Here is a 25,046-nt window from a genome sequence, read left to right as displayed (position 1 = left end):
ATTGGAACAGGCTGCCCAGGGAAGTGGTGGAGTCTCCATCCCTGGAGGTATTTATAGACGTGGTTTAGTGGTGGACTTGGCGGTGTTAGGTTTTACGGTTAGACTTGATGATCTTAAAGGTCTTTTCCAGCCTAAATGATTCTATGTTTCTATGAAATAGAATGTCTTTCTCTTCTGGATGACTATTCCATAGCCTAGCAGATGTTCTTCTGGGAAGCTTTCATATATGTTCAATTTATATATTCTCATTTTCTATCTCATTATTTGCATGTTAATTCCTTTATATGCCTAAAATACCCCACTTCTCTGAAGTTCCAGATCTCCACCTTACACATTTTCCTCTCTAAGGAAATATGTGATCCCTTCCATACCAAAGTTTTTTAATCAAGACCAAACTATAAACCACAGCATTCTTTAGTGGTCTGCAAGTGTATGGAGCAGGGTTATGTCTGTGTTGGATTCCCAGCAGAGGTTGCAGTATTAAGAAGGAAATGGTGGTAAAAGAGTTAGCTCAGGTGCTGGTAGCAGCTTACACACAGCAGTGCTAGATTCTCTGTGGGCTGCTAAAACTCTCCAGTGAAGTAGGAGTGGTTTACTGGTACTGTTGGAGCTACATTGGTACCAGCCCATAAAATAACCCGACTCCGATATGTCTATGCTACCCCATAGTCCCTCTTTCTTTCATTCTGTGGAAGGGAGTTAAATCTTCTTTGGCCTTAAAGCAGTCACTTCTGATATATGTTAACCTGTGTGTTGAGATGTGGGATGCAACAATATCCACCATTTAAGAGTTTTGTCATCTACAGATAATAAGTCAGGCCTGTACATCATTAAAACTTAAAAATGTGAGTTAGAGGTGTGAGGGGCAGAAGTCTTGTTTCGTCACTCCCCAGACAGGGCTTTGGTCTGCAGACTGTGGAACCTCTCCAGTGTTTCAGGAGGCATGGGGGCTGCAAACGTTTCTTTTGCAAAGCATCCTGCTTACAGAGAGATTCCCAGTGCTGGGGCTGAAGTGAAAGCCGTGAAAATTTTTGCATGGAAATTCACATGAAAATGGCCAGAGCTGAAAATACCAAGAAAGCCACTAACACAATAATTTTTTATTTTTATTTTCAGGAAATTCCAATATCAATACCTCTGGTTATTTTTGGCCCAACTGGAGTCAAAAGCCGTAGGCAGTAAAGTCTTCAGTTCTTGTTACAGAGGCAAATTCTCTGCCAGTAACCTTAGTTTGTGTTGATTTTGTTAGGGTTTTTTTCAGAAAAGTAGAGTGTTCTTTGGCTATACACTCATCTGAGTGGGTTTCTTCTTTTTCATCTTGAGGGGTTTTGTTTGGCTGGGCCCAAGGAGAGGGGTTTCCTCCATGAGACCTTTTTTCTTCCCTTCCCATTCCTTTGCTTTCACTGTGCCTTTCCAAATAAATTCTAAACACATTTCCTGTCTTTCCATAGCATAAGCACTGTTAATACAGTAGGTGACACTGTTAATGTAGTAGGCAGGTTAAGGAATGGTGAGCATGAGATGAAGGGTTGATGGAGGAATTACAAAAACCATTCAAAATAGTACCTAAGATTTACACCAGGTTTGTGTTAGTGGGATAAGTTCACTGGAGTTTTATTCTGTGTGCGTCTCGCAGAAAGGAGGGTTCAAAAAGGAGGCTTGCTAAATTAGACCTCATTGATGGGAAGAAATACAGAATTAGTCAAGATGAGGACTTTGCATCTTAATCTTTTTCATGATTTCAAATCAGCCTTGGGATTCATCTATGTATCACCGGTCCCAAGGGTCCTGATGCCATAATTCAGACCACACAAAACCATGAAACAAGCCAAAAAATCTCAAGATCTGCAAAATTAGTGTTTTGTTCCTTCTCCAAGCTTTTAGGGAATATTTATGTAGAGTTCATCTTTACAATCACAGATGTTAAGAATTGTTATTCAATAAAAAAAAAAAAAAAAAAAAAGATTTTCAAGTAGTCTTCCAGAAACACCCCAAATATCACAAGATGAACAATAAAATCCTGGCAGCTGGCAGTTATAGCTTTCAGATGGAAATCATGTGCTAGCCAATAGGTTGAGATGTGTTTCCCTGTCCATTGGAGGTTAATACCAGCTGAAATTCTAGTGAAACCTAAAGTGTTAATCCACATTAAGGAGATCTGGGGGAAGCAAGTGCCTTAATCCCCACAAACCCACTGATAAAGTTGTTACTGCCTGCCTATATATATACCTCATGGACCATTCATCCGGGCATCAGATGAATCAGTCAGGATAGCAGAAGACTCACTAACACAAAATACAGAATCATCTTTTCCTTGTGTTTCCCCTTACATTCCAGCAAGTATTACAGGAAATCCTAAATTTATCTGAGATGAACTGCAGAGACAGACTTTTCAGATTGTACTTACCTTAATGTGTGTTTATCTTCTTTCTACTGCACCACCAGGACTACTGAAAAATAAGTCCAATCAATTTCTGGTCTAAGTTTATGATGTGTTCCCACCCCTCACTTTTACTGGTTAGGCTCAACAGAACAAATTCTGACTTAACTCCTAGGAAGGCCCAAGACCCACCTCCCACAAGCAACCTGTGTTTCGTCCCTCTACTAGACATCTGTAGCAGCAAAGGACATCAGGGAGCAAATATGATGTGCAAATATGATGTATCTGGGTAAATGCAAGAGTCAGCTCTTAAAGCTGGAGTTCAGAGAGATCTCTCTCATTCATCCACCGGAGAAGGCCTCATTATAATTGTTCAAGCCTGACTGGATTACAACACTTTCCCCCTCATTTCACTCCCTCCCCGCTTGCCTCCCTCCTTTTATTTACACCCCTTGTTCCTCGGCAGTGTTGAGCGGGGGCTGCCTTAATGATGCATGCTGATCACTTCATTCCCTGTTGCGCCCCCATTGCCTCCCCCAGTGCTTTGAAGTGTGCTCAGGTCTCAGGCTCCAGTTCAGAGGTCACTTTGTTTATTTATGCAAAGCTGGCTCATCTGTGAAATGGGGCTTTCAAGGCCTCTGACATCAAAGACTCCAAAGCTGGTTCCATCAAGTCAGAGCAGGGACGGGCCTTGCATTATAACAAATTAAAGCAACTTTGTGAATCATAGAGAAATATTACGGCTACATTTTTGCTTCAAAACTTGGGCTGCTGTTTTGACTTGTGGTAGGATGCTCAGCACGTAGTATTGGCCTGAAAACTAGTCATATCAGTTCAGCTAAAACACGAAGCCTTCATGGAGAGTCTGTGGGTAAATAAAATTTGATCCAGGATCAGTAACAGTCTGTGAATATTTCCCATCAGTTTCTCTCAGAGCTGTACCGTTATGCAGAATTTTCCATTTGTTTTAACTTTTAAGAGGGAATGGAACAATTCTGCTATGGTAATAAACAGTAACTATACCCCGCTTATGTGGCACTCTTTGTCCCATAGGATCCCTGAAGTGCTTTGTCAATTGATGGAGTTACATACAGAAATTCCTTTTCTGCAGAAATCCAGACTGCTTTGGGACAGGAGGTAGACCAAAAAGACACATGGCAAGCATTATGCATAGAACATCATGCTTTCTGGGGTGAGAAAGGGCAATTTGGCCCATGACGTCAGCACTGAGAAATAGGCCTCATACACCCAAATGTGTCAAATCTCATGCAAAACCAACCCTATGACAGCCCCTTACCACCCCACCACACACTTCCCCAGCACAGCACCAGCATCTCAGTGTTGTGGCATCTCAGACCTAGAGACCACCTTGGAACAAGGTCTTAAAGCAAGAGAGAGGCAATGGCTGGAGAGCGGCTGGGCATCACGCCACTGGGATGACACTCCTGAACAACGGGATGATGCCTCTGGATCCATCCTGGCTTTGTATGGCCCAGTGAGGTATTTGGAGGGAAAGGGGCTACATGAAATTGCCCCATGTCTCCAAGTCTATCACCTGACGTGATACTGGAGCCTCCTACTTCAGATTTCTTGACCAGCCAACATTCTTTGTAACACCATGGAACTAAATTGTACAGTGAGGACACCTAAATCATGTATGTATTATTTTAGTTTCAGATACTCGTGACATAAAATTAGTCAGTGATTATTTTTCAAGGCAGGTTTTCCACTTCATCTTCCAACTGGCTGCTCTCCTAAGTCTGTGATACTGTCCAAGAAGTCCAGTACAGGATAACCTTCCAATATAGGTCACAGAAAAGGGAGCTTGTAGGAAACTTCAGCAGCTCATCGTTCTTAGCACTGCCTCTTGCTGTAATCTGCTGGCAGCAAAACTGACAGTGCTGCAAAGCTGGTCCCTGCTGCCCTTTGGCTGCAGGCTAATTTTTTTTGTATGTACTTATCACCCTGACCTGTCTGCCTCTGTGGGAGGTGACAAGAGCATGAGTAAGCAATCGGCTTATTAGGTCATTTTTGAATATAGCTAAGACTCATGTGATTTCTGCTACTAATTCATTGTTTTGTATGCTGGTCATACATATCTGAATGTGGCTTGTTTTTTCAGGTCTGCTATCTGTCTAATAAGAGTATTGCCAGTTGCATTTGTAAAGCTTGGGGTGAAATGCAAACAAAATTTTTCTTCAGATCTGACACTATTACCAGGCTTCAGACTGCAGATTTGTGCTGAACCAGATACCTCTGAACTTTCAGGAAACTTGGCTTTGCTCCCTGTGAGTGAGCAGGCTGACCAAAGTGTATCTGTGGTACAGAAAGGTATCCATCCATCCTTGTTAGCACGGGGACTAGAACAACTGCAAAAGTCTTTCCCTGCCCTAGGAAACCTCTTTATATTAAAAGTAAATAAATAAGAAAGTTCTTCAAAATAGGGAGAGGCAGATTCTTTCCATGCAGCCACAGTACTAACTTTGGATGGGGCGGGTGGAAGTCAAATCTTGGTAATTTCTGAATTAGACAAGGGTCTTCCATCCTAAGGATGTTCCTGAGATATCTGTCTCCCACAGCGCTCTTCCACTTTATGTAATAATAAGCTCTTTTTTGGCTCTCTGAGACCATAGTTCTGAGCTTAAGACACTCACCCAAGGTGCAAGAGGGGATGTTCAAATCCATCTCTGAATGCAGCAGGAGAGGAACTTTAACCCTGGGTCACTCACATCTCAGGTTAACACTTTTTTGTTATATCACTGGCTATTCTGCTGGGTCACTCACACTTTTAAGTTTGATTGGCAATTCCTGGGCTTCAGGAAATCTTCCCGAACTGAGTTTCATCCAGTTACTGGATCACATGAATCAGCTTTTTTTCCTACAGTTTGTAAGTGTGAATTTGTTCATATCCAGTCACACTGAAGGTAGGAGCACAATTCACTGCATACTGCAGCTGGAAAGGAGACTGCTGTAACATCCCTCACCTAGTGTGCAGCCCTGGGGATGGGAAGGAGTAGTTTCACTCCACATGAGTTTCCATGTTTATGACATTTCCCCCCACCTGAAGAGTTATGCTATATGTTGTTAACATTACCACATTCCTAACAAACGTGAAATGAGTTCCAATGGATCTAAACCAACATGCTTAAATGCATGAAGTTATTTATTTCAATCTTGATCCCCTGCCAAATTATCTATTGCATAGGCTCAGCATGGTGGCATTAGTTATCCTGATGTTTTCCCCCCAAAATGATTTTTTCTGGGTTTGATGGGTTATTCCACAGGTTTGCGATTTGGCAGGATAACAACTGAAGAAGTATCTTCAAAGGATCAAACAGATTCAGAGCAATTTTACTTACATCAAAAGCTTGGCAGCATGTCAAGGGGTGTTGAGAACGCCAGTCAGTCCTTGTGTGTAGGCAGGAGGAGTGCACATGGGCTGACATACTGTAACATGAGGCAGGAGGCAAGGGAGGATATTCTGCTCTTTGTACATCAAGCTGAGTAGGATTAAGATATAATTGACAGAACATCGCCACTTAAATGTCTTAACTACTTTTTAGATATTCACCACTTAACAATGGGCAGGAATCCTACTTTTCTGACCACAGTTTTTCTTTCTTCTCTGTTACCCAATACATTTTTCTTATTGTGCTAAGGGTTTTACTAAATTCTCTGTCAGAGACCATCCAAAGTTTCATTCGTAGCACTTCTGATATTTATGTGAAAAATTGTACAAGTGCCAGAAGATAATCGATTCAGTATTTTGACTGAAAGGAGACAATCTGTCATATGCAAGCCATCATATATAATGGGTATATTTGTATTCCCTGCATTCGGTTTGCCAAGGTTATAAAAAAATATTTGCAAAATGCAGCACACGGGTTACTTGCCTCCTCCATAACATAGGCTGTGGGCCAGCTCCGTCAGAGCCTGGACGGTACGTTTGTACTCAGTGCACTTCGCAGGAGTTGATCTTTCCTGAGTGTGACTGTGTTTCATGCTGTTTCCCTGTGGTTTGGGCTGGATGCCCCGGGAAAGCCGGGTGAGAGGGAGGTGGGAAGGGGCAGCAGTCAGCTAGCGTGAGCTGCTGAAGTAAGAGCACAGCATGCTGCTGCCCTGAAAGTTTTCTTTTTCCCTCCAAGTGACAGCTGTACATAGCTCCAGGGGAAACTGTGCCCAAGTAACCACAAGGAGAAGAGAAAAATCTGTCAGGGGCGAGGGGGGACAAACCCATATGGCATTGCATCCTCTCTGCTTAAGACACAGTGGCAAACGAGAGCGGAGCATGTGTTGGCATAAAATGCCCCATGCTGAAGAGAAGGGGTGATTTTCCAAAATAGCAGAAACTGGGGTGACAATGAGGTTAAACACACATTCTTCTTACACAAAAGCTGCACACAAGTTTATGCATGAGACATTGTTTAAACACAACCCAACTTCTGAAGCAACTGTAAGGAGAAGTTCTACTATTTGCCCATTTTCATGGCAACTTGCTAATCTATAACCTGAGATAAATTTTTCTTCTTTGCTGCAGAGATTACAGAAAGAAATTTTCTCTCTTTTGCTCATGAGACCTTTTTCTTATGGGTTTTAGGAGTTGGGCACTCTGTGGTATTAATTCCTTAGGTCAGATGTTTCCACTTTTCTTGATTATTTTTTTTTACACCTTTGCAGGGAAGTTCCTTATTGAGGTGAACATTTTCCATGCCTTCACCTGACCTGTCTCTGAAAATCAAACTTAACACACTTCAGTGCACTTTAGCTAGGAGCTGAGTAGCTCTTGATCAATATCTTCACCTCAAATCCAGGTGTTGTGTGGAGTTATGTTACCTTTAGAGCACCAGAAGTAGCTCCAGAAGAGCCACGCTTTGCTGCGCCGTCACCTGTAGATGCCCATAGTGCCTCAGGTGGAGCTCCTTCCTGGTGTGATGCATTACTGTAAGAGGTTACTCTGAGCCGAGTGCTTGTGCTGTGAACGTCAGGCTGTTACTGGAGGAGAAAAAAACTTCCCATGTGGGCACTGCAGAGGTATGAGGCCTCCAGCATCACCTGGGTTGCAAAAGGAGGCTCAGGACACTTTCCTGCTCCCTCAGCCAAAGTGGTGTGTTGTTGATACAGGTGGATGGGTGATCTTAATTGAAAACAAAACAAAACAAAACAAAACATAAACAGCTTTTCAATTCTGTATTGCTTTCTCCAGCTATAGCTTTGCATTCAGCATCCCTTGAGGGCTCATTTGGCCCCGGACCTGTTTGCTTTCCTGATTTTGTATGGAAGCTGAAAAGCAACTTAGTGGCCCTATTTCCACTGCTTGTGCTCTGTGCGACTCATCACATAAGTCTTCCCCCACCTCCTAGGTTTAATTATCTGTAATTTTGATTTATATTGTTTGCATAAAACATACAACAGATCAGCTTCTCGTAGGGAACAGCAACCTGTAAGCATAAACAAAGAGACTTTTGTCAGTTATTAATGGAAACATTGATTAATCTCCCATTGCTTTGGTAGCCTGCCGAAAAGCTCATTAAGCTGCAAACTAATTTGTTCATTAAACTGGCCAGGCTGTAAGTGCCAGGATGTGGATGCCAAATGTATGTTGAATGTGTTTCAGCTGCATGGTGCCTCCAGGAGGAAATGCAAACTCTTCTTACCGTACTGTTGCACTGCAGGAGACCTTTACATCTTCCCTTTCCTTTGCTTTGCAGATGATGCCAGCTCAGGAAAGGATAGCCAGGCACCTGAAGGATCCAATGGAGAATATGAAGATCATTCTGGGAAGCAATGGGGTAAGGAGCAGTGCACGTTTTCTGCTTTTCCTCAGTTCTTGGTTCAGTGCTGTAGTGCTGTATATGTGGCACATTTCTCAGTTGCAGAAGGAAAGGCAAGGCAGAGTGACTGGAGTGAGTTCTCCCTACAGATGGTCAAATAATAAACAGAGCATCAGCTGAACATGTCGGTGCGAAAGGATCCCATCCAAGGGTCCTTCTGCAAAATACAACCCATGGTCTGCTGTAGGGCCCCCTGCCATATAGCACAGCATGGTTCTCCCTTGCATTTGTTTTTCTGGGCAGTGACTTTCTTTTGCATGTGCAACTATTATAGCTTTCATAGACTCTTTATAAAAGGTATATTGACTTTTACAGCAATATTTCCAGAAGCCTTCAGTGCCAACATAACACTGCTCCCACTGAGGGCAAATGAGAGGTCTGACTTCATTTCAAGAGAATTAACATTAGGCCAAAGCTGAGCATTTTTTAAAATTACCCTCTCTTTTATACACCTGCATGAACTTCTCTAAGCCCTGGACTGTTCAAACATAGGATATTGATGCTTTTTCAGAGCTTTGGGGAACTGCTAAAATCTCACTTGGAACAGGTTCTGAATCACCGCAAGACTTGCGGGTCCAAAGTTTGGTCCAAGCACTCCTTGAAGGACAATAAGTTGTCAGTCTGATGCCAAACAGCTTTTGGACATTACTGACAGGAGTGTGATGTGAGTTTATGACCTCAAGGGATGAAGCACAGTATTTACATGTTTCTCTTGCAGTAGTACATACCTCCTTTTAATTTTATAATGCAGAAGTGGCTTTGTACCACATTCATGGCCAGGGAGTAACCTCATAGCAATGGTAGGGGTGGAACCTGTCAAGCTTTCACCATATGAGTCCCCACCACCTGAGTTGCTGCCAGTTTTCTTTAGGAGCTGGCAAACAAGGGATGTGGTGTGCTGTGGTGTAGTCCAGGCCACACCTGGAGGAAGCAGTGCCATAATAGCTTTGAATTACAGATTCATCTGAGACAGAGCTTGCTCTGGGAGGGGAAGGTAATTGCCATGCATTCTGGAAAAGGATGAAAACATTACAGAGCTAGAGAAAGGGTGGCTTAGATAAACTACAGGTCAGGAATCCTTCAGGAGGGACTCAGCAGCTAGCAAGAAAAGCTCCACTCTTCATTACCTTGGTGGAGATAGGAGCAGACACTGAATGCCATGGCAGATGTGCTCCTGATAGAGCTGGTGGATGATGGATCAATACAACAGTAATATGAAAAAGGATGTAAGCACTACTAAAATTATTAGACATTGAAAATCTCAGATTATGTCTCACTCTGTGCTGCCCTGGCCCAGTCCTTCTTTGTGCTGCAGTGTTCCTGTACCCCTGCTTTTTCCCCTTTCTTTCCCTCCTGTCTCCTCTCCCCAAGCAGGGAAATGGCTGTGGCATGCCACACACATAGCCAAGCCCTTTCCATCCAGCAGTGTTCACCAGCAAATTGCTGATGTGAGCTGATGCACAGGAAGGGTAAGTGTGTGTCTGCAGGTCTCTGGAGGATAATGGATGAATGAGAAGTTTCTGTTTGCAGAACCCTGGGCCCTAGAGAAGTGGGAGAGGAGAAGCATCATTAAAAAAAAAATGTTCCACTTTGCTTTCCGGCTACCATCATGGAGTGGTGTTGCTGGGGATAAGTCCTGTCCCGATCAAGAGCAGGGAGCTGATGTGGGGAAAGACAGATACCCCCCATCCACGTCTTCCTATAACTGACAGAGTTCTTATCCAAAAGACTTGAAAGTATTTCAATACCTAGTCATATCATGGCACTTTTTTTGTTTAAGTATCATGAAAGCTTGAAGTGGTACTGACTGTCACTCTGTGGAGGCAGTTGTGGCAGATCACAGTGGACTACATGTTTCAGCTAACCACCTCATTTTGTATAAGCAAAGTCTGATAGGAGCCTCTGGGACAAATCCATACACCTCAAGGTGTCCCACAGAGAGAGGATACTGCTGAATTCCTTCCCAGATCTTTCGGCCAACAGCCTTCTGTTTCTTTTAATTTTTATTAGCTTGAATAAATCTTCATGGTAAACAGCATTTCAGCAAGGAACGCATACACAACACTGTCTCTTTGTCCCCATCCACTTGTGTTTTCCCTTGCTCTTGTGAGTGGCATAATTTATACTGTACAAATGGGTGGTTCATGTTTATGAACCAAACGCCAAGTGATGTGGAGAACAAGCATGTGAAGTATAAATAACACAGAGGCACTTTGTAATGGCCTTTGCTGGCACTCCAACAAGCAAAACTTCTGTAAATGGTACAGATTTGGGGACAGACATTTACTAGCATCAACTCAAAAGAGACTTTTTCTGCCTCTCACACTGCTGCTTCTCCCTCTCCTTCTTCCTCCTTTGTGCTTGCTGGGCCTCTTTTTCTCTTATGTGTGTGTGTGTCTCTCTCTCTTTCTCCTTTTTTGTTAACTGGCTTTTCTAAACTTATCCAATTCAGGCTTTTGTCAAGGAAACATTCAGGACTGTGTAAATGGGATCTGGTTTCAGCATATTGCACACAGCCTGGATAGCTTTTGAGACCACATAATCACTTAACCTTCTTTAAACAGAAGAAGAAAGAAAGACAGAAAGAGCCAAAGAAGTTTAGCTTTACCTGTAGTTTGGTATGTATCTGGGCAACAATGTGCGAGGAGTGAATGCAAAACTCCAGACAGATTAACAGGAATTGTAGTGGGAGTAAAATCAGAAATGTTACAGGCCTGCTTTTATGGGAGGAAAGACAGTTCTGTCTTTCAATGCCCTTACTAAGCAGGGACACCACCAAGTCCTTCTGAAATATTGCTGTGGAAGCAGGGAAGAGGTAAGGGAAAGCGAGAGCTTAGAGTCACTCACTTGACGCTTCACTCTGTATGGGCAGTGTGACTGTCCTGTCTCCAACCTGCTCTTTGATATGTTAATCCCAGCCCAGGAATCCCATCCAGTGAAGATTTGGACCTGCAGTTCCTCATCTCGAAGTAAATTCCTGCCATATTAGAGGATAACTGTTTAGACCCGTTTCATGGCTGGTTCTTAACCTCCCCATGCACCTTGCAGACATTTACTCAATTTCCACAATGACAGCCCTTATCAGCACGTTTCAATTGGTTTAAACTTCAGCATGTCATTTCTCACAACGTGCAGCTCTGACAGGGTTAATTGTCTCTCTGGGAGGGTGATTGGTTTTGCTGGGAGGGGGCCTCCTCTTGCAGCAGACCCCCAAGGGAATACCCAGCTATTTACACACTATGACCTGTGGAGTGGGTTAGTATGTCACACTTGCTGCTCAGCTGTCAGGGCAAAGACTTTCAGTGCCGGAGTTGCTCCTGTTCATTAGATTACACATGAAAGCCTCTGTATAGAGAGTAAAGCATTTCTGAGCAAGAGTTTGAAATAACATGAAATGGCTGGGACCCAAAATGACAGCCAAGGGAGTCAAGGCAAGGCTGCGGAGGCAGATGGTTTCCCCTACAGAAAAGGACTCTGAAGAGAGTGGTATGCCAAAGGGTGTCTTCTTCTGAGAGGGAGGGATGTTGGGCAAGGCTGCAGTGGGGGAAGGACTAAGGGATATGTTCTCAGACCTTGGAAGGCAATGGCTACTGTTCCCCAGGGCTTGGAGCAGAGAAGCTGCAGACCAGCCTCCTCCATCCACCAAAACTCTGCTATAATGCGCATCCCAGAGCCTCTGGTCCTCAGCCCTGGGCAGCAGGTCTGGCTCTTTAGTAGAGAGTCCCACCATGCTGTCCTGTAGCTAACTTCCCTGATACCTGAAGCACAACATTCTCATTTGTCTTTGGTGTGTTATATGCTACTGAGGTTGTGGCTTTCCAGTTGCCATTGGTGAAGGCCAGTGGCTGATGGACATAATTCAACCCAGTGTGCCACAGAGCAGGCCACTCATTACCTATTTCTCTTATTTCCCAATAAAAGGATCAGGGAGGATTTACCAGGGGAGTACAAAAATGCAGGGTGACTGCCATTTGGGGCTGAAGAGTAAGATCATGGTAAGCAAGAAACAGGATTCAAAAGCAGAGGGAGAAACCTCTTGTGGAAATGCTGAATGGACTTGGAGGAGAAACTGGCTTTGCCAAAATAAAAAAAGAAGACAGGTGATTTTGGCATGAGTATTTTGGAAGTAGGAGAGTGCCAAGTGCAAGCCAGCAGTGGTGTTAATCTCAGCAGGAGACTGCTGTTAGAAGTGGCCCTGGACTGGCGTCGCATAATTAAAATAACTGTGAGAAATTTGTAATTTCTTTTGAATTCTTACAAGCCGTTGTTGTGCAACAGATCATGTTCTATTGTTTCAACTGTCTTAAAAGTTTTTACAAAGAACTTTTTTCTTTCCATTGATTAGTTAGACCAACTCATGACTTCACAGGAAAACTCTGTAATATCAGTAAACCTACTGGTTTGTAAATGTGCCACCTCTTTTCCCTCTGGAATTCTGACATAATCTGAATTAAAGTTAGGTGCAGCCAAGTTTCAGATTTTTCCAGGTGTGGACCTTGCATTTCTCAAGTGTTCTTGTCACTAGAACCATGCCATTAGAAATACTGATGATTTCCTTGCTAAGACGAGGTGACTGTCTTAACCCATGGTTTTGTCCACCAGCAGCTATTGCTTCAGCTTCTCCATTTTTGGGATGGACTGGCATGGAGTATCTTCTAATAAAAAACTCAATTTATTGGGTTTTTCAAATCAAATTTTTATTGGGTCTTTCCATTTCTTTGTTTGCTTCTTCAGGCCTTCCAACATGAATGTTTCATAAATTAATGGTGAATTAATTGCATACACTTACATTCAGATCAATGTACAAAAGCCTGGCACACTTCTAAGTCTTTCCTACATATTGAAAAGATGTTGACTCTTCCTAATTTCCATTAAAGCTAGTGAGAACTAAGGGGCAAAACATCTTCAGAAAATTAAGTGACCAGTAAAAGATTAAGAAAATGGTCAGCCTGACAGGAATCTGAGGTTTTTCCTCTCGTCTTGGCTAAGGGCTTGCATTTGTGGCATGGAATATGGTAACAATTATAATGTGATTATGAGGCCACATTTTGCCTTCAGCTACAATAGCATGATCTTGGTATTATTTTGTGAGAAGGTCTGACACAGTTGCCTTATGGACACTGAGAAATTCCTGGGTTGTGCTATGCAGAAGACTAATGCAGTGGCCACAGCGGTCCAGCAGACATTCAAATGCATCAGACTGGATGGTGTCTCCTTTCTAAGGAAATCAGCTTGAGCTGATATTAGAATGATACACTGCTATGTATGGGACTGCTGAGTTCCTCTCAAGACAATTTGACCTTAACACTTGACAGCAGCATCCTTCTTTGCATGTCCTTTGCTCACCACAGTCATTTTTTCACACCTTTTGCAGCCCGGCCCAGGTTCACGCAGCCTGCCAAGATGAGACGCAGAGTGATTGCCCGTCCTGTCGGCAGCTCCATCCGCCTGAAGTGTGTGGCCAGTGGGAACCCACGGCCTGATATCACATGGCTGAAGGACAATAAGCCCCTCACACCCCAGGAGATTGGGGAGAACAAGAAGAAAAAGTGGACACTGAACCTGAAGAACCTGAAGCCAGAGGACAGTGGGAAATACACCTGCCGAGTGTTTAACAAAGTTGGAGAAATCAATGCAACATACAAAGTTGAAGTGATCCGTAAGTGCAGCTTCTGGGGTGAAAAGGCAAGGAGAGAGCTTTGAGAGGGGGGCTGGCTGAGTAAAGAGAGCGTGATGACAATTGTGCAATGCTGATAGCTGGACACAGAAATGGGGAATTGTTAAAAACATCAGCAGAGACAGAGAAAATATCACTGAAACTCTAGAATAACCCTAAAACCTGGGCAAAACAGAGTAGCAATAATACAATTTAGTAGCTGAAATGAGGAGGGTTACTTGGGAAACAGTCGTCTCTAAGGGCAACTGCATAATAAAAGTTCAGCAATGCCCAGTTCAATCTTACGCTACCAACAGACTCAATTCAAGGACAGACTGAGAACTAACGGAGAAAGCCCTTTCATGTACCATAGAAGAGGGGGTGGAAATACTTAGGATGGCCCAGATGACTCTATCAGAGTGGTAATAGGTTGAAACCAATCAATTGAAAATTTAGTCCAGATAGCTGTAATAGGAGGCCCACTTCATTAGAGAAGTTGTTCAAGGGAATTAGCAAAAATCTTATGACTAGAGTGATTGACCAGACAAGGCTTTAGGGCCAGATTTTACAAAACATTTGGCCACCTGAAGGTTCAGGTGGGTACAAATGAGATACTAAAAAAAAAAAAAAAAACCAAACCTACTAGGATCCTGTTTGTATCTTTAGATGCCTACACCACTTTAAAGATTCAACCCTTAGAAGATGAGCTGTGAGGGATTACCCTGCATTGTGGTGGGGTAAATTGCTCTTCTTGCTATCTAGCTATTCTGATTCTTGGTCTCTAATCTCCTGTTTCCTCTATTGTTACTGAAGATAATTATACTCAAATCCTACCTAATTCTACCAGAGAAGAGCTCTTATTCTTAAATCATTGTGCTTTTTCTATGACATCATCATAAGTGGTCATGGAAATTATTATAGAGCAGCCAACTCAAGAAAGTGAAGAAGATGTTCTGAGTGGAGGGAGGATTGAATACCCTTCATTATTGAGGAGCAGGGGCATGGAGGGTATTTCCAGCCACATGGAAAGCATGTTGTTTGTCTGTCTGTGCATACATTTTAGCATGAGAAGGTTTATCCCAGTGTGAAAGATTGTTCTTAAAGGTAAAAATCTGTTCTCTGATAAGTCCTTTTTCTAGAATCACAGGAATTAAAAGCACATGTGGGGAGGTCTGTTGGGCTCCGAAGGCACAAACCTGCTGGACATCTGGGATTGATAAAGATGCAGCTGTGTGGAGACAGTAAAAACATGTGTTTACACTAAAACCAGGAGCAGAGACAGGGAAATGAATCAAGCCCCATCCTAATGGCAGCTGTGGCATTTTCACTTCATCAAAACCAGACAGCACCAGCAACAAACCCCTTTCTGTGTCCCTGTTTATCTTGGTTTTTATCAACTTAAAGATGTATGTAACCTTTGTTTTCATTAGCTTTTGCTGGCTAGGAGTGAAAACAGTAACCAAAGCTGGAACCAGAGTCAAGGAGATAAGGGCATTAAGCAGTTTTCAGACATCTTTCTATTTTTAACATCATTCTGTGGAGCATTACAGGTTTTATTCAATTTCCTTCTTTTTTGATTTTCCCCTGAGCCTCCACTCTTAAGTCCTGCTTATCTGAGTCTCAGTCTCCCCAGCTGTGATTCCTGCTTGTAGTCTCAAGGCAAAGCCTATAGAGACCACTGTGGTATTTTTGTTTCCCAAGCACATCTTTAGAGACCTCATTATTGAATGTATCCTGAGTTTTTGAAAGAGGGTCCATTGTTCCTTCCTCTCACCCCAAAGCCAATGCTGGTGGGAGCTGTTTTGTTACATGCTCCATCCAACAGCATTTGCTGTCAGAAACAGTTGATGATTGCCAGCAGTTACCACCCACTGTGATACCATAATTTCTTTCTGTGCCTAGGATAGAGGTTCGCAGTGCCTCCTTGTCTGGAAGCTGTGACTGGTTTCTCTGATGCTAGCACTAAAAAAAAATCTAAACATTCCTCAGAATGAAGGATATATTTTTCCTCTAACTTTATGTGGTGTTGACACAATCCAATGAAAAGCTGGAAAGGATGGTCTTGTGAACCTTTTATGTTTGATTTCCTTTCCTACCATCTTGTTTCCTTCATCAGTTGAGACTTGAGGCAAAAAAAAAAAAAAAAAAAAAAAAAAAAAAGTAAGAAAGATTTTATTATTGGCTAGAAAAGAAAAAGCCTTCTGAGCTCTTCCTCCACAAAAAATTTGCTCCATAGTGAGTGGGGGGAAGATTAGACTGAAGAAAGAAATAATAAAAGAAGGGAGGTGAGGATGAAGTGAAGGTTTTCCTCGTCGGTAGTACCTGTGGTCTCAGCTCCCCCAGCAGTGGATGGATGGCTTCCAGTAGAGCTTGGTCCCCATGGGCAGATATCTCCTGAAGGAATGCCAGACAAAAGATGAGACAATATCCACAGTCTGCCATTAGTCTGTGAAAGAAGGGGCCTTTTCCTATCCAATTTTATCTGTCCTTAGGGAACATTTGGGAAGACCGAAAGGAGAAGGAACATATCTTACCCTACCCCTCACTGCCCCCAAACTGCGGGTAGGCACAGTGGTTCTCAATGGATATATACTGGTAAATAATCCGGTAAAAAAATGAGGTTGTGTCTGAGAATACATAAGGTTCTATCATATTCACCTGTAAATTGCACCCTACCAGACATGGTAGTAAGAGACACAGCATCACAGAATCACAGAATGGCTGAGGTTGAAAGGGACCTCAGGAGGTCATCTGGTCCACCCCCCCCTGCTCGGGCAGGGCCACATCCAGATGGCTTTTGAATAACACCAAGGATGGAGATGCCAGAATCTCTGTGCTAGTGCTCAATCATCCTCAGAGTAAAAATGTGTTTTCTGATGGAGAATATGTGTTTCCTTAGAAGGATCCTCCTCTGTTGTAGTTTGTACCCATTGACTCTGGTCCTGTCACTGGGCACCATGGAGAAAAGCCTGGATTCATCTACTTTACACCCTCCCTTCAGATATTTATAAACATTGGAAAGACATCATCAGGGTCAATATCAAGTGAACATTTACAGTGAAATAATCCACTTCATTTGTGTCCAGACCTGTACTATTGCCCAAATTTAATCCTGAAATGGGTCTTGGCCTTTTTGGCTAGTATCAGGCCATTTTTCTTCTCTGGTCAAGACTCAAGAAAGATCACTGTAGCCTATGGCCTTATAGGTCAAGGTACATCATTAAGATCCCATTATTCTAGGATATGGTCCCTGAGACATGGGGATAAGTAAGAGTACAATGTAGGATGGCCCCTTTTGACATCCCATGCCTGCAGCGTACAGCAAGGGAATGGGAAAATTCAGCAGACTAAACTGGACTTACAATACTTCCCAAGGAGCAAAAAGGCCAGATCAGAATTGTGTGATGTCAAGTAATACCATCAAAAACCGGGTACCCAAATATAAATGCTTCATGAGTGACCTGAGAGAGCAGAAACACAGCAAAGACAGAAAAACTTTCTATATGAGATTCTTAAGACCTTGTTTGCTTATCAGTTAGGAGGGCTGTTCAGCATACAGAAGAGAGGGCTGAAGAAAACTTTCCAGAGTATAAGAGCTAAGAGGGAGGACAAACTTTTCTCCAGGTCTGATGCAGATAGAGTAACTTCCTTATTAGAAACCAGAAGATTCAGGTTGAGCACAAAAAAAAAAAAGACGTGCTAAGCCTCAGACAGTGGAGGAATTGTCTGGAGAGACTGGAGAGCATCTACCATTAGAGGCTTTGGCAGAGTCTGGGCAAATTTATATCAGGAGAGGTTTGCAGAAATCTCAGCCTGCCTTGGGGTAGGGAGTTGGACCAGACAATTATTTTGCATCCCTCCTACACCTTTTTCCTATGCTTCTGCAATCACAATTTAATGAGATTGGCAAACACCTTTTTCCATGGAGCTCCCTGTGTTTATGTGCAGAGAGGACGAGGTCGAAGCCCATCCTGACAGGGACACACCCCGTCAACACAACGGTAGACTATGGTGGGACCACATCCTTCCAGTGCAAAGTCCGCAGCGACGTCAAACCCGTCATCCAGTGGCTGAAAAGGGTGGAGTATGGCACAGAAAGCAAGTACAACTCAACCATCGATGTTGGGGGACAGAAGTTTGTTGTGCTGCCCACTGGGGAGGTCTGGTCCCGTCCCGATGGTTCCTACCTGAACAAACTGATGATTACTCGAGCCAAGGAAGAGGATGCAGGGATGTATATTTGCCTAGGGGCAAACACCATGGGCTACAGCTTTCGCAGTGCTTTTCTCACAGTCCTGCCAGGTGAGTTTCGCATTTTTCCCCTGCGTCTGAACCAATAGTCTGCATCATGTTATTTATTAATACAACTACTGATGCCCATTGGGCTCCATGGCTCTCTGTAATGCTGTGCTGATTTATGTTAGCCCAGTTCTTATAAGAATGCATGAGAGACTAAACCAACCCTAATTTAAATCAGACCCTGTTGAAATCCTCTCTATGATGTTTCCTTTTCTCCCTTCATGGAGAATAATAATTCCAGCAAGGTGAAATAAAATGAATGCTCTGCTCCTCTATGGAAGTTGAGCTGGGAAAAGATACTCTAGTTGTAGGCACTATATCACTTCAGTGATAGGGTGCAGAACATGAGAGGGGAATTGAACAACAGCACAGTTTGAAAACCCATTCCATCACATTTCTCCTTTCTCTTGCTCTTATTTATATTGCTTTTACTGGTAAAGGAAACAATGATAGAGGCCCATAAAATGAGAGACAAATAAAAACTGTCCCGGTCACAAGGAAAGGAAAAGAACTAGTGTGAAAGAGAGAATGATTGATAAGTTAAATTCTAACCCAATGATCCCCTGGGGACCCTTGTACCAAACTACAGCTGCTTCCTTCTCTCCCCAGGCCTCAAAGCTCATGGCCACATCCAACTGAGGCTATATCAAGTGTGCTTGAGCCACACCAACCTCTCTTTGACATTTATTCCTTTGCAGCCTGACTGTGCAGTTCTGCCCTGATAAATATTTTTTATTGAAAAGGACATTTCTTTCTTCCTTATCTTGCTGTGTGAATCTATCTCCAGATCCACCAGTTTTATGACAAAAATCAATCTTACTGCTTTTTCTTCCCTTCACTGTCACAAGGACAACACAGCTAAGAGAATTCAGGAGCTGGAGCCAGTATCAGAACATTTTAGCTGTCAGGTCTAATGGGGTCTCTCTAGTCAAGACACCAGTGAAATAATGAGATCATTAACTCTCCCAAGCTGTTAGGAATGGTTTTTGTGTAGGTAGTGGGTAAATGCTCATGAGTGCTGTAACTAAGACAGCACAGCTTCTTCTGCTCACCGATCACCAAAGCTCTGCGTCTCAGAAGCCACTGAGAGTCACTAGCTTGAATTTAGATACTGACAGTGGGTTGCCAAGTAAGAGAATGCTCTTGGTGTCTTCTTTTGCATCACTTAGATTTGGGACTAAACTCCAACTTGAAAGCCTATTGATCCCAAGGAAAAGGCTGCGTGGGTGGTATATAATTCAAAGCCTCTGGGAGTTTCTGAACTTTGAGAATCTGATCCAGCTCCCACTGAAATCAGTGGGAGACTTTCCATTAATTTAAATGGGAATATAATGAGGCCTCATACCAGAACCAGAGCCTGCAGGCCTGTTGTTATTGGCAGTGACGGAGAAGGAAAACCCAGTTTGCCCTCAGAGGCAAAGATGTGGTTGCAAGGCCATGAGTTAGAAAAACACCATTTTGCTTGTAAATCTACCAGATTTGACATAGACAGCTCTGAAGAACAGCATAGATGAATATCAAAACACTTTCATTTCAGCCCAGCAGAGGATTTCTGCCAACCAACGTGAAAACTGTAGTTTTTGTGGTCAGATAATGGGTCATTTCTCTGATCCTGTCTTGCTCTGAGCAGGAGGCTGGACCAGATGACCTCCAGACTCCCCTTCCAGTCTAAATTATTCTGTAATTTCCACTGTTGGTGAATCAAAGTTTTGTCTATTACGGTCAACAGTATAGGTCCTTCTGACTTCAAAGAGACCACATGGTATATATTTAATATTTCAAACTAGCTGTAGGATTATTTGTCAAGGAGAGAAAAAGACATTAGTGTTTTAAAGAAGTCTGGTTTGAAAGTTAAGTGATATATGTTTGATTACAACATATTTGGCAATTTCGATAGCCTCTGATTTTCAGTTCGTTGAGTGTCTCCCTGCAAGCTGAATTCTGTGCCTAGGTAATTTTCAGGGCTTTGTAAATCCCAGCAGGTAGCTATCTAGATGGGGATTTTGATATCTAGGATCCTACCCCAGAGCTCCTTTTGGGTCTATAAATCAAGAGATCAAGTTGAGAAACCAGAGTGGCTACCCAGGGATGTACAGGCTGGCAACAGCATAGAGGGGAAGGGGGAGGTAGGTGTGAAAGATGCTGCCTGAAGCATCTTATCTCCTACAGTAGCTGCATTTGCTGCCCTTGGAAAAGCAACAGCAGCTCCAAAGAGACTTGTGGAGATATAGCCCATTTGTCATGGGGAGTTGAACACTCACTTTAATGTTGTGTGAACTTTCATTTCTCCATGTCTTGGGTACCAAGGAGGGGATGCCAGCTCACCTATGTTTTCCCATCCTTCCTTCAGCCACACAACACACTCAGGACAACCCCTCCAAAAAACCAGCACATTCACGATGCCTGCCACGGCAGAGCAGTGCTGAATAGCTCCAGTATTGCTAGACAGGGATACTAAATAGCATCTAAAACCCACACGGACACAGCTACACCTGTCAGAGGCAAGTGGGCAACGTGCCGTGGCTCTGCGCAACTCGATCGTGCTTCCTGAGCTGCTGACACGGAGGTATTACTGACACGTTCCGTGTTGTGGCCTCCAATCTGGGCAGCGAAGCCCACTCCAACGCAGAATGAGGGTGTTAGGAAACTCTCTCGGGTTGGCTCTAGTGCATCCATTAAAACTTGGATAAGAAAGTTAAAAAAATCCCCCAAAGACTCCCCTCCTGACCCCTAAACCAGAGAAAATAACTTGCTTGTCCTTCCAGGAGCACTGAAAAGCAAAGCAGTTACCAAACATCATGTGCTGGCTTGATTTCTCCCTTGTTACTTGGTCTGGCAGGGTTGCCAGACAGCCTGTACAAAAGCCAGCCCAAGTATGACATCTGTTTTGAATCCACTTTGCCTGCATTTAATTAACTCTTTCTGTCTCTCTCCTGCCATAATGTCCAGATCCCAAGCCTCCGAGTGCACCTGTGCCCCCGTCCTCGGCCAGCAGCCTGCCCTGGCCCGTGATCATCGGCATCCCTGCCGGAGCTGTCTTCATCTTTGGGACGATCCTCTTGTGGCTTTGCCAGACCAAGAAGAAACCCTGCTCCCCTCCAGCTGCTGCCCCCGTGCACCGGCCGCAGCCCCGGGACAGGATCTGTGTCTCCCAGGTCCCGGACAAAGACTGCATCTCCTCCATAAACTATGAGGAATATGTCGCCCAGCAGCAGCATTTACTGTCCCAAGGGCCTGCACTCGCCCCGGCCATGGCATCAAAAATGTACCCAAAGATTTACACGGACATCCACACCCACACCCACTCGCACGTGGAGGGCAAGGTCCATCAGCACCAGCACATTCAGTACCAGTGCTAAGAGGGTGGCCGTGTACAGTAGCTCGTTTGGGCTTTTCCTCATGGTACCTCAGAAGAGACTGCTCCAAGTCAGCTCACACTGCCAGCAATAGGCAAAGCAGACAGAAAAGATTATATATATAGTTTTAAATATATATATACATATATATATAATTGTATATGCGTGTGTGTATGTGTGTATATATATATGTGTATATATCTATATCTATCTATATAAATATATATATAATAGAGAAAGACAGAGAGAGAAAAGAGATTTTTTTTTTTTTTTTAATTATTGCAATCAGGATGTAGCCGAGGAATAATGAAGGAACTTCAAATCTCAGCAGAGAGGCGGCCGTCTCCAACAGTGGAGTGTTCCCGGATTTTTTTAATCAAAGTGGCAACAAGTGAGAGAGGAGACAAGGACGTGAACCACCACCTACTTCTTGTGTTGCTAAAAAGAGCAAGAAGAGCAAGAGATGACAGTGGTGCTTTTCTGGATGAGCACGGCTGTTCCTGTGCCTGCTGCACATCACTTGTTCCAGTGGGAAGCCCCCACCCTGTCCCACTCTGAGTGACTCGAGCTCTAAAGTACCTGAGGTTTAGTGCCAAAGCAACAGAAGACATAACCAATTAATTGCTTCCAGGGGAAAGAAAAAAATAACACAAGAAGGTCTGAAAAAACTAATTTCAAATGCAAACCAAGCTGGTTGGTTTGATTTCTGGAAGTTGAAGGCATCATTTTCCCCATGGGACGTTCTGCGGATCAAACCACAAGTGCTCCAATCCCCCAGTCCTAGGACTCAATGCCATTGCCAGGAAAAAAGAAAGAAGGAAAAAGGAACATTGTACAGAACACCTTTATATTTATATTTAAGAAATAATAATAATTAATAATAATAATAATTGAACTGCTGATGGTGAAGAAAGCAAAACACGCTGTCCTCTGATGGCTCACAGTGACAAGCTACTGGATTTTCAACATCAATGCAAAATACACGGAAACATTAGAAAAAAGAGTAAGAAACAAAGAGAGACTCTTATAGAAAAAAATGAATTCAAGAAATATTCACCTAGGTTGTGTGTGGTTGTCCCCTCCCCTCAGATAACATTTTGGAAATGATGCAAATTTGTTGCAGTTCAAACAACAATAAAAACATAAAGAAGAGAAAATAAATAAGGACCATATTAAATACCTATATGGACTGGAAATTAATCCAATTGCAAATATAAAACCTTTGTAATTCTATATAGAGTTTAAACAGAAGTCATGTATATTTAATTTATTTTGTTAAACAAGAAAAAAAAAATGTATGATATTTTCCTTGAAACAGGCATTTCTATACGTATTTTTGATCAAAGAAAATAAAGATTTTTTTTTCAGGTTCTATAGATGCCATGCTCAGAATACAGTCAATGTAGCATGTGACCAACTGTACTTCTAACGTCGAGGTCATCTATCTCTATGCCTTTTTTACACTAGCCACTTGTAATCTCCTAACATCATCCCAGGTACTGCTGGTGCCACCCTTTCCATCAGAAACTGTCGTTTCCCACTGTTTATATTCTGGTTGTGAGGGTCTGCAGTGTCCAGATCACTTCTCATGGACCCCTTATCATCTTCAGTAGCAAAGTTCTCTGCTCACTATGCATTTTTTGGAGGGGGTGGGGGGGTGGGGGGGAAGGAAGGATATTACTTTTGGTTTTTAAGCACAAGCCTGCAATGGGTTTTCTTTTTCAAAGAAAATTTTGTAAATCAAAACATAATAATTTGTGAGCCTGTAAAATGAACTTTGGCCTCAGGGTGCTTGGGAGGGGAAAATATGAAATGTAGGTGAAACACTTCATTTGTAAATGCAGCTGCTGAAGGAGTCAGCGGAGGGTTTGTTGGGTGCAGTAAGAAAAGCACTCGGGGAGCTGCTCCACTCCAGGAGGGCTCACACCTTCATCCTGCTGCATGCCACAGAGAGGCACCCAAGCCTTCAGTGGCCAAAATTTTCATTAGAAAAGGCAGGTTCAACCATGCTGCAGCTGTTTGCTGTTCACTTGAGTTTCACTTAAAGTTTGCTGTTAAAAAAACCCAGAACATTTGAAACATGCCCATTTTTAAGCTTGAAATTACTTCCTTCTCAAGCATGTTCCATGAAAGAGATCTTCAAGAAACCAGCTGCTCCATTTAAAAGTGAAACACTTAATTTAACCTGAAACAAAACAGTTCTTTAGGCTTTGCTTTTCTCTGAATGTTTCTGAAGGTATTTGCTCTGGGTTGACCTGCAGTGATTTTTCTGCTGGCTTGTTTGAATCACCAGCAAACCAAACAGTTCCCTGTTTGCTCAGCCGTAGTGCTGTGAAATGGGGCCCCGATTCAGCAAAGCTCATAAGTTCCCACTTTCCTCCATCAAGACACGCTGCTCCAAAAAGTCCCTTTTTTGCCTCAGCCACCTGGGTCAGTGGCTCCATTCCTGCCCACTGTGCTGGTGCTGGCTGGAGCCATCCAATAACCCTGGGGAAGAGAGGAGAAAGAAGAAGAGGAAAATGAGGAGGAAGAGGAGGCGGAGGAAGCAGAAGAGGGAGACCTTTCTACCCACATGGAATTACCAACTGGCACTGTTACAGTACAGCACTGCACAGCACACAGCTGCTTTCCTGTGTGCTGTAGTAGGAAATCCATGTTACAACCTCTACAGGAAAACCATCCCTCATGATGGTCTTCCTGTAGAGGTTATAATAAAGCAACCCATTGCTTATTTTATTTTTTCTCAGCAGGAGGATTCAGTTACGCTTTGTTAACACAAATTTATGAAGTCCATAATATGTAAATTTAGATCATGGATATCTTTGTATGCATCCTTTCAGCTTCAGGGAGACTTAGATGTGAGCACAGAGGGTTCTCTTCCGATATAAGGTGTGATTTAGAGAGGAGTTCTTAATGGTGGTAGCTTACAGAGTCATTTCATTAAAAAACCAAAACAAACCAAAACAAAACTAAACAAAAAAACAACTGAAAAACATTTATACACTAAGTGCATCACCTTTATTTTAAGAAGGCAGTAAGTAAGTGTGTCCATGAGAGATACTAAGGGCCACATCTCATATCTCATACATATGGGAAGTTACTTACTGCACCTCAGTGTGTCCCAAGCTACAGCACATTTCAGCGTTTCAGCAGCAGTGGGGGCATGGCAGAAAGCAGGATCTACCTGAAAGCCTGAAGTCCTTCCCTGCCCTCTGCACTGGTGCTGCAGTGAGAAGACACTTATACACATGCTGTGTTAACATACCAGCTGCAAAGTTGGAAGTGAACTCTGCCTTTGTATGGTTCAGCCCTAAGAAAACCCTAAGAGACTGTAATATGGCACTTTTTCAAATGGCAGCTATACCTCTGACTCTCAGAGAGAGGGTTAGTGCGTTAAAATAAGCAGTCCTGCATTTCCCATACATCACAATCTTCCACTCTGAGCATAGCGGTCTCCACCAGTGCCTTCTACCCTTTGTGATCTAGCTCCGTAGTGTTGTACCATGCAGTCAAAAACTTTACAT

At 43.1% G+C, this 25,046-nt stretch overlaps 1 protein-coding gene across 2 annotated transcripts in view; it reads left to right on the top strand.

Annotated features, from left to right (window-relative positions):
* Nucleotides 1-21,694, top strand: part of FGFRL1 (fibroblast growth factor receptor like 1) — a 178,610-nt gene extending 156,916 nt beyond the window's left edge. For both annotated transcript variants that reach the window (XM_042808251.1, XM_042808252.1), the window contains exons 4-7: nt 8,089-8,169; nt 13,586-13,870; nt 17,816-18,169; nt 21,116-21,694. In XM_042808251.1, the coding sequence (XP_042664185.1) occupies nt 8,089-8,169; nt 13,586-13,870; nt 17,816-18,169; nt 21,116-21,525 (1,130 nt within the window). In that variant the 3' untranslated portion in view covers nt 21,526-21,694. The remainder of the gene's footprint in view (nt 1-8,088; nt 8,170-13,585; nt 13,871-17,815; nt 18,170-21,115) is intronic.
* Nucleotides 21,695-25,046: the final 3,352 nt, after the last annotated feature.

Source organism: Tyto alba, unplaced genomic scaffold, assembly GCF_018691265.1.
Source record: "Tyto alba isolate M040663 unplaced genomic scaffold, T.alba_DEE_v4.0 Super-Scaffold_6, whole genome shotgun sequence".
Classification (NCBI taxonomy): domain Eukaryota; kingdom Metazoa; phylum Chordata; class Aves; order Strigiformes; family Tytonidae; genus Tyto; species Tyto alba.
Note: the sequence above shows the minus strand (reverse complement) of the source record. Positions and strands in the feature narration are given on the sequence as shown.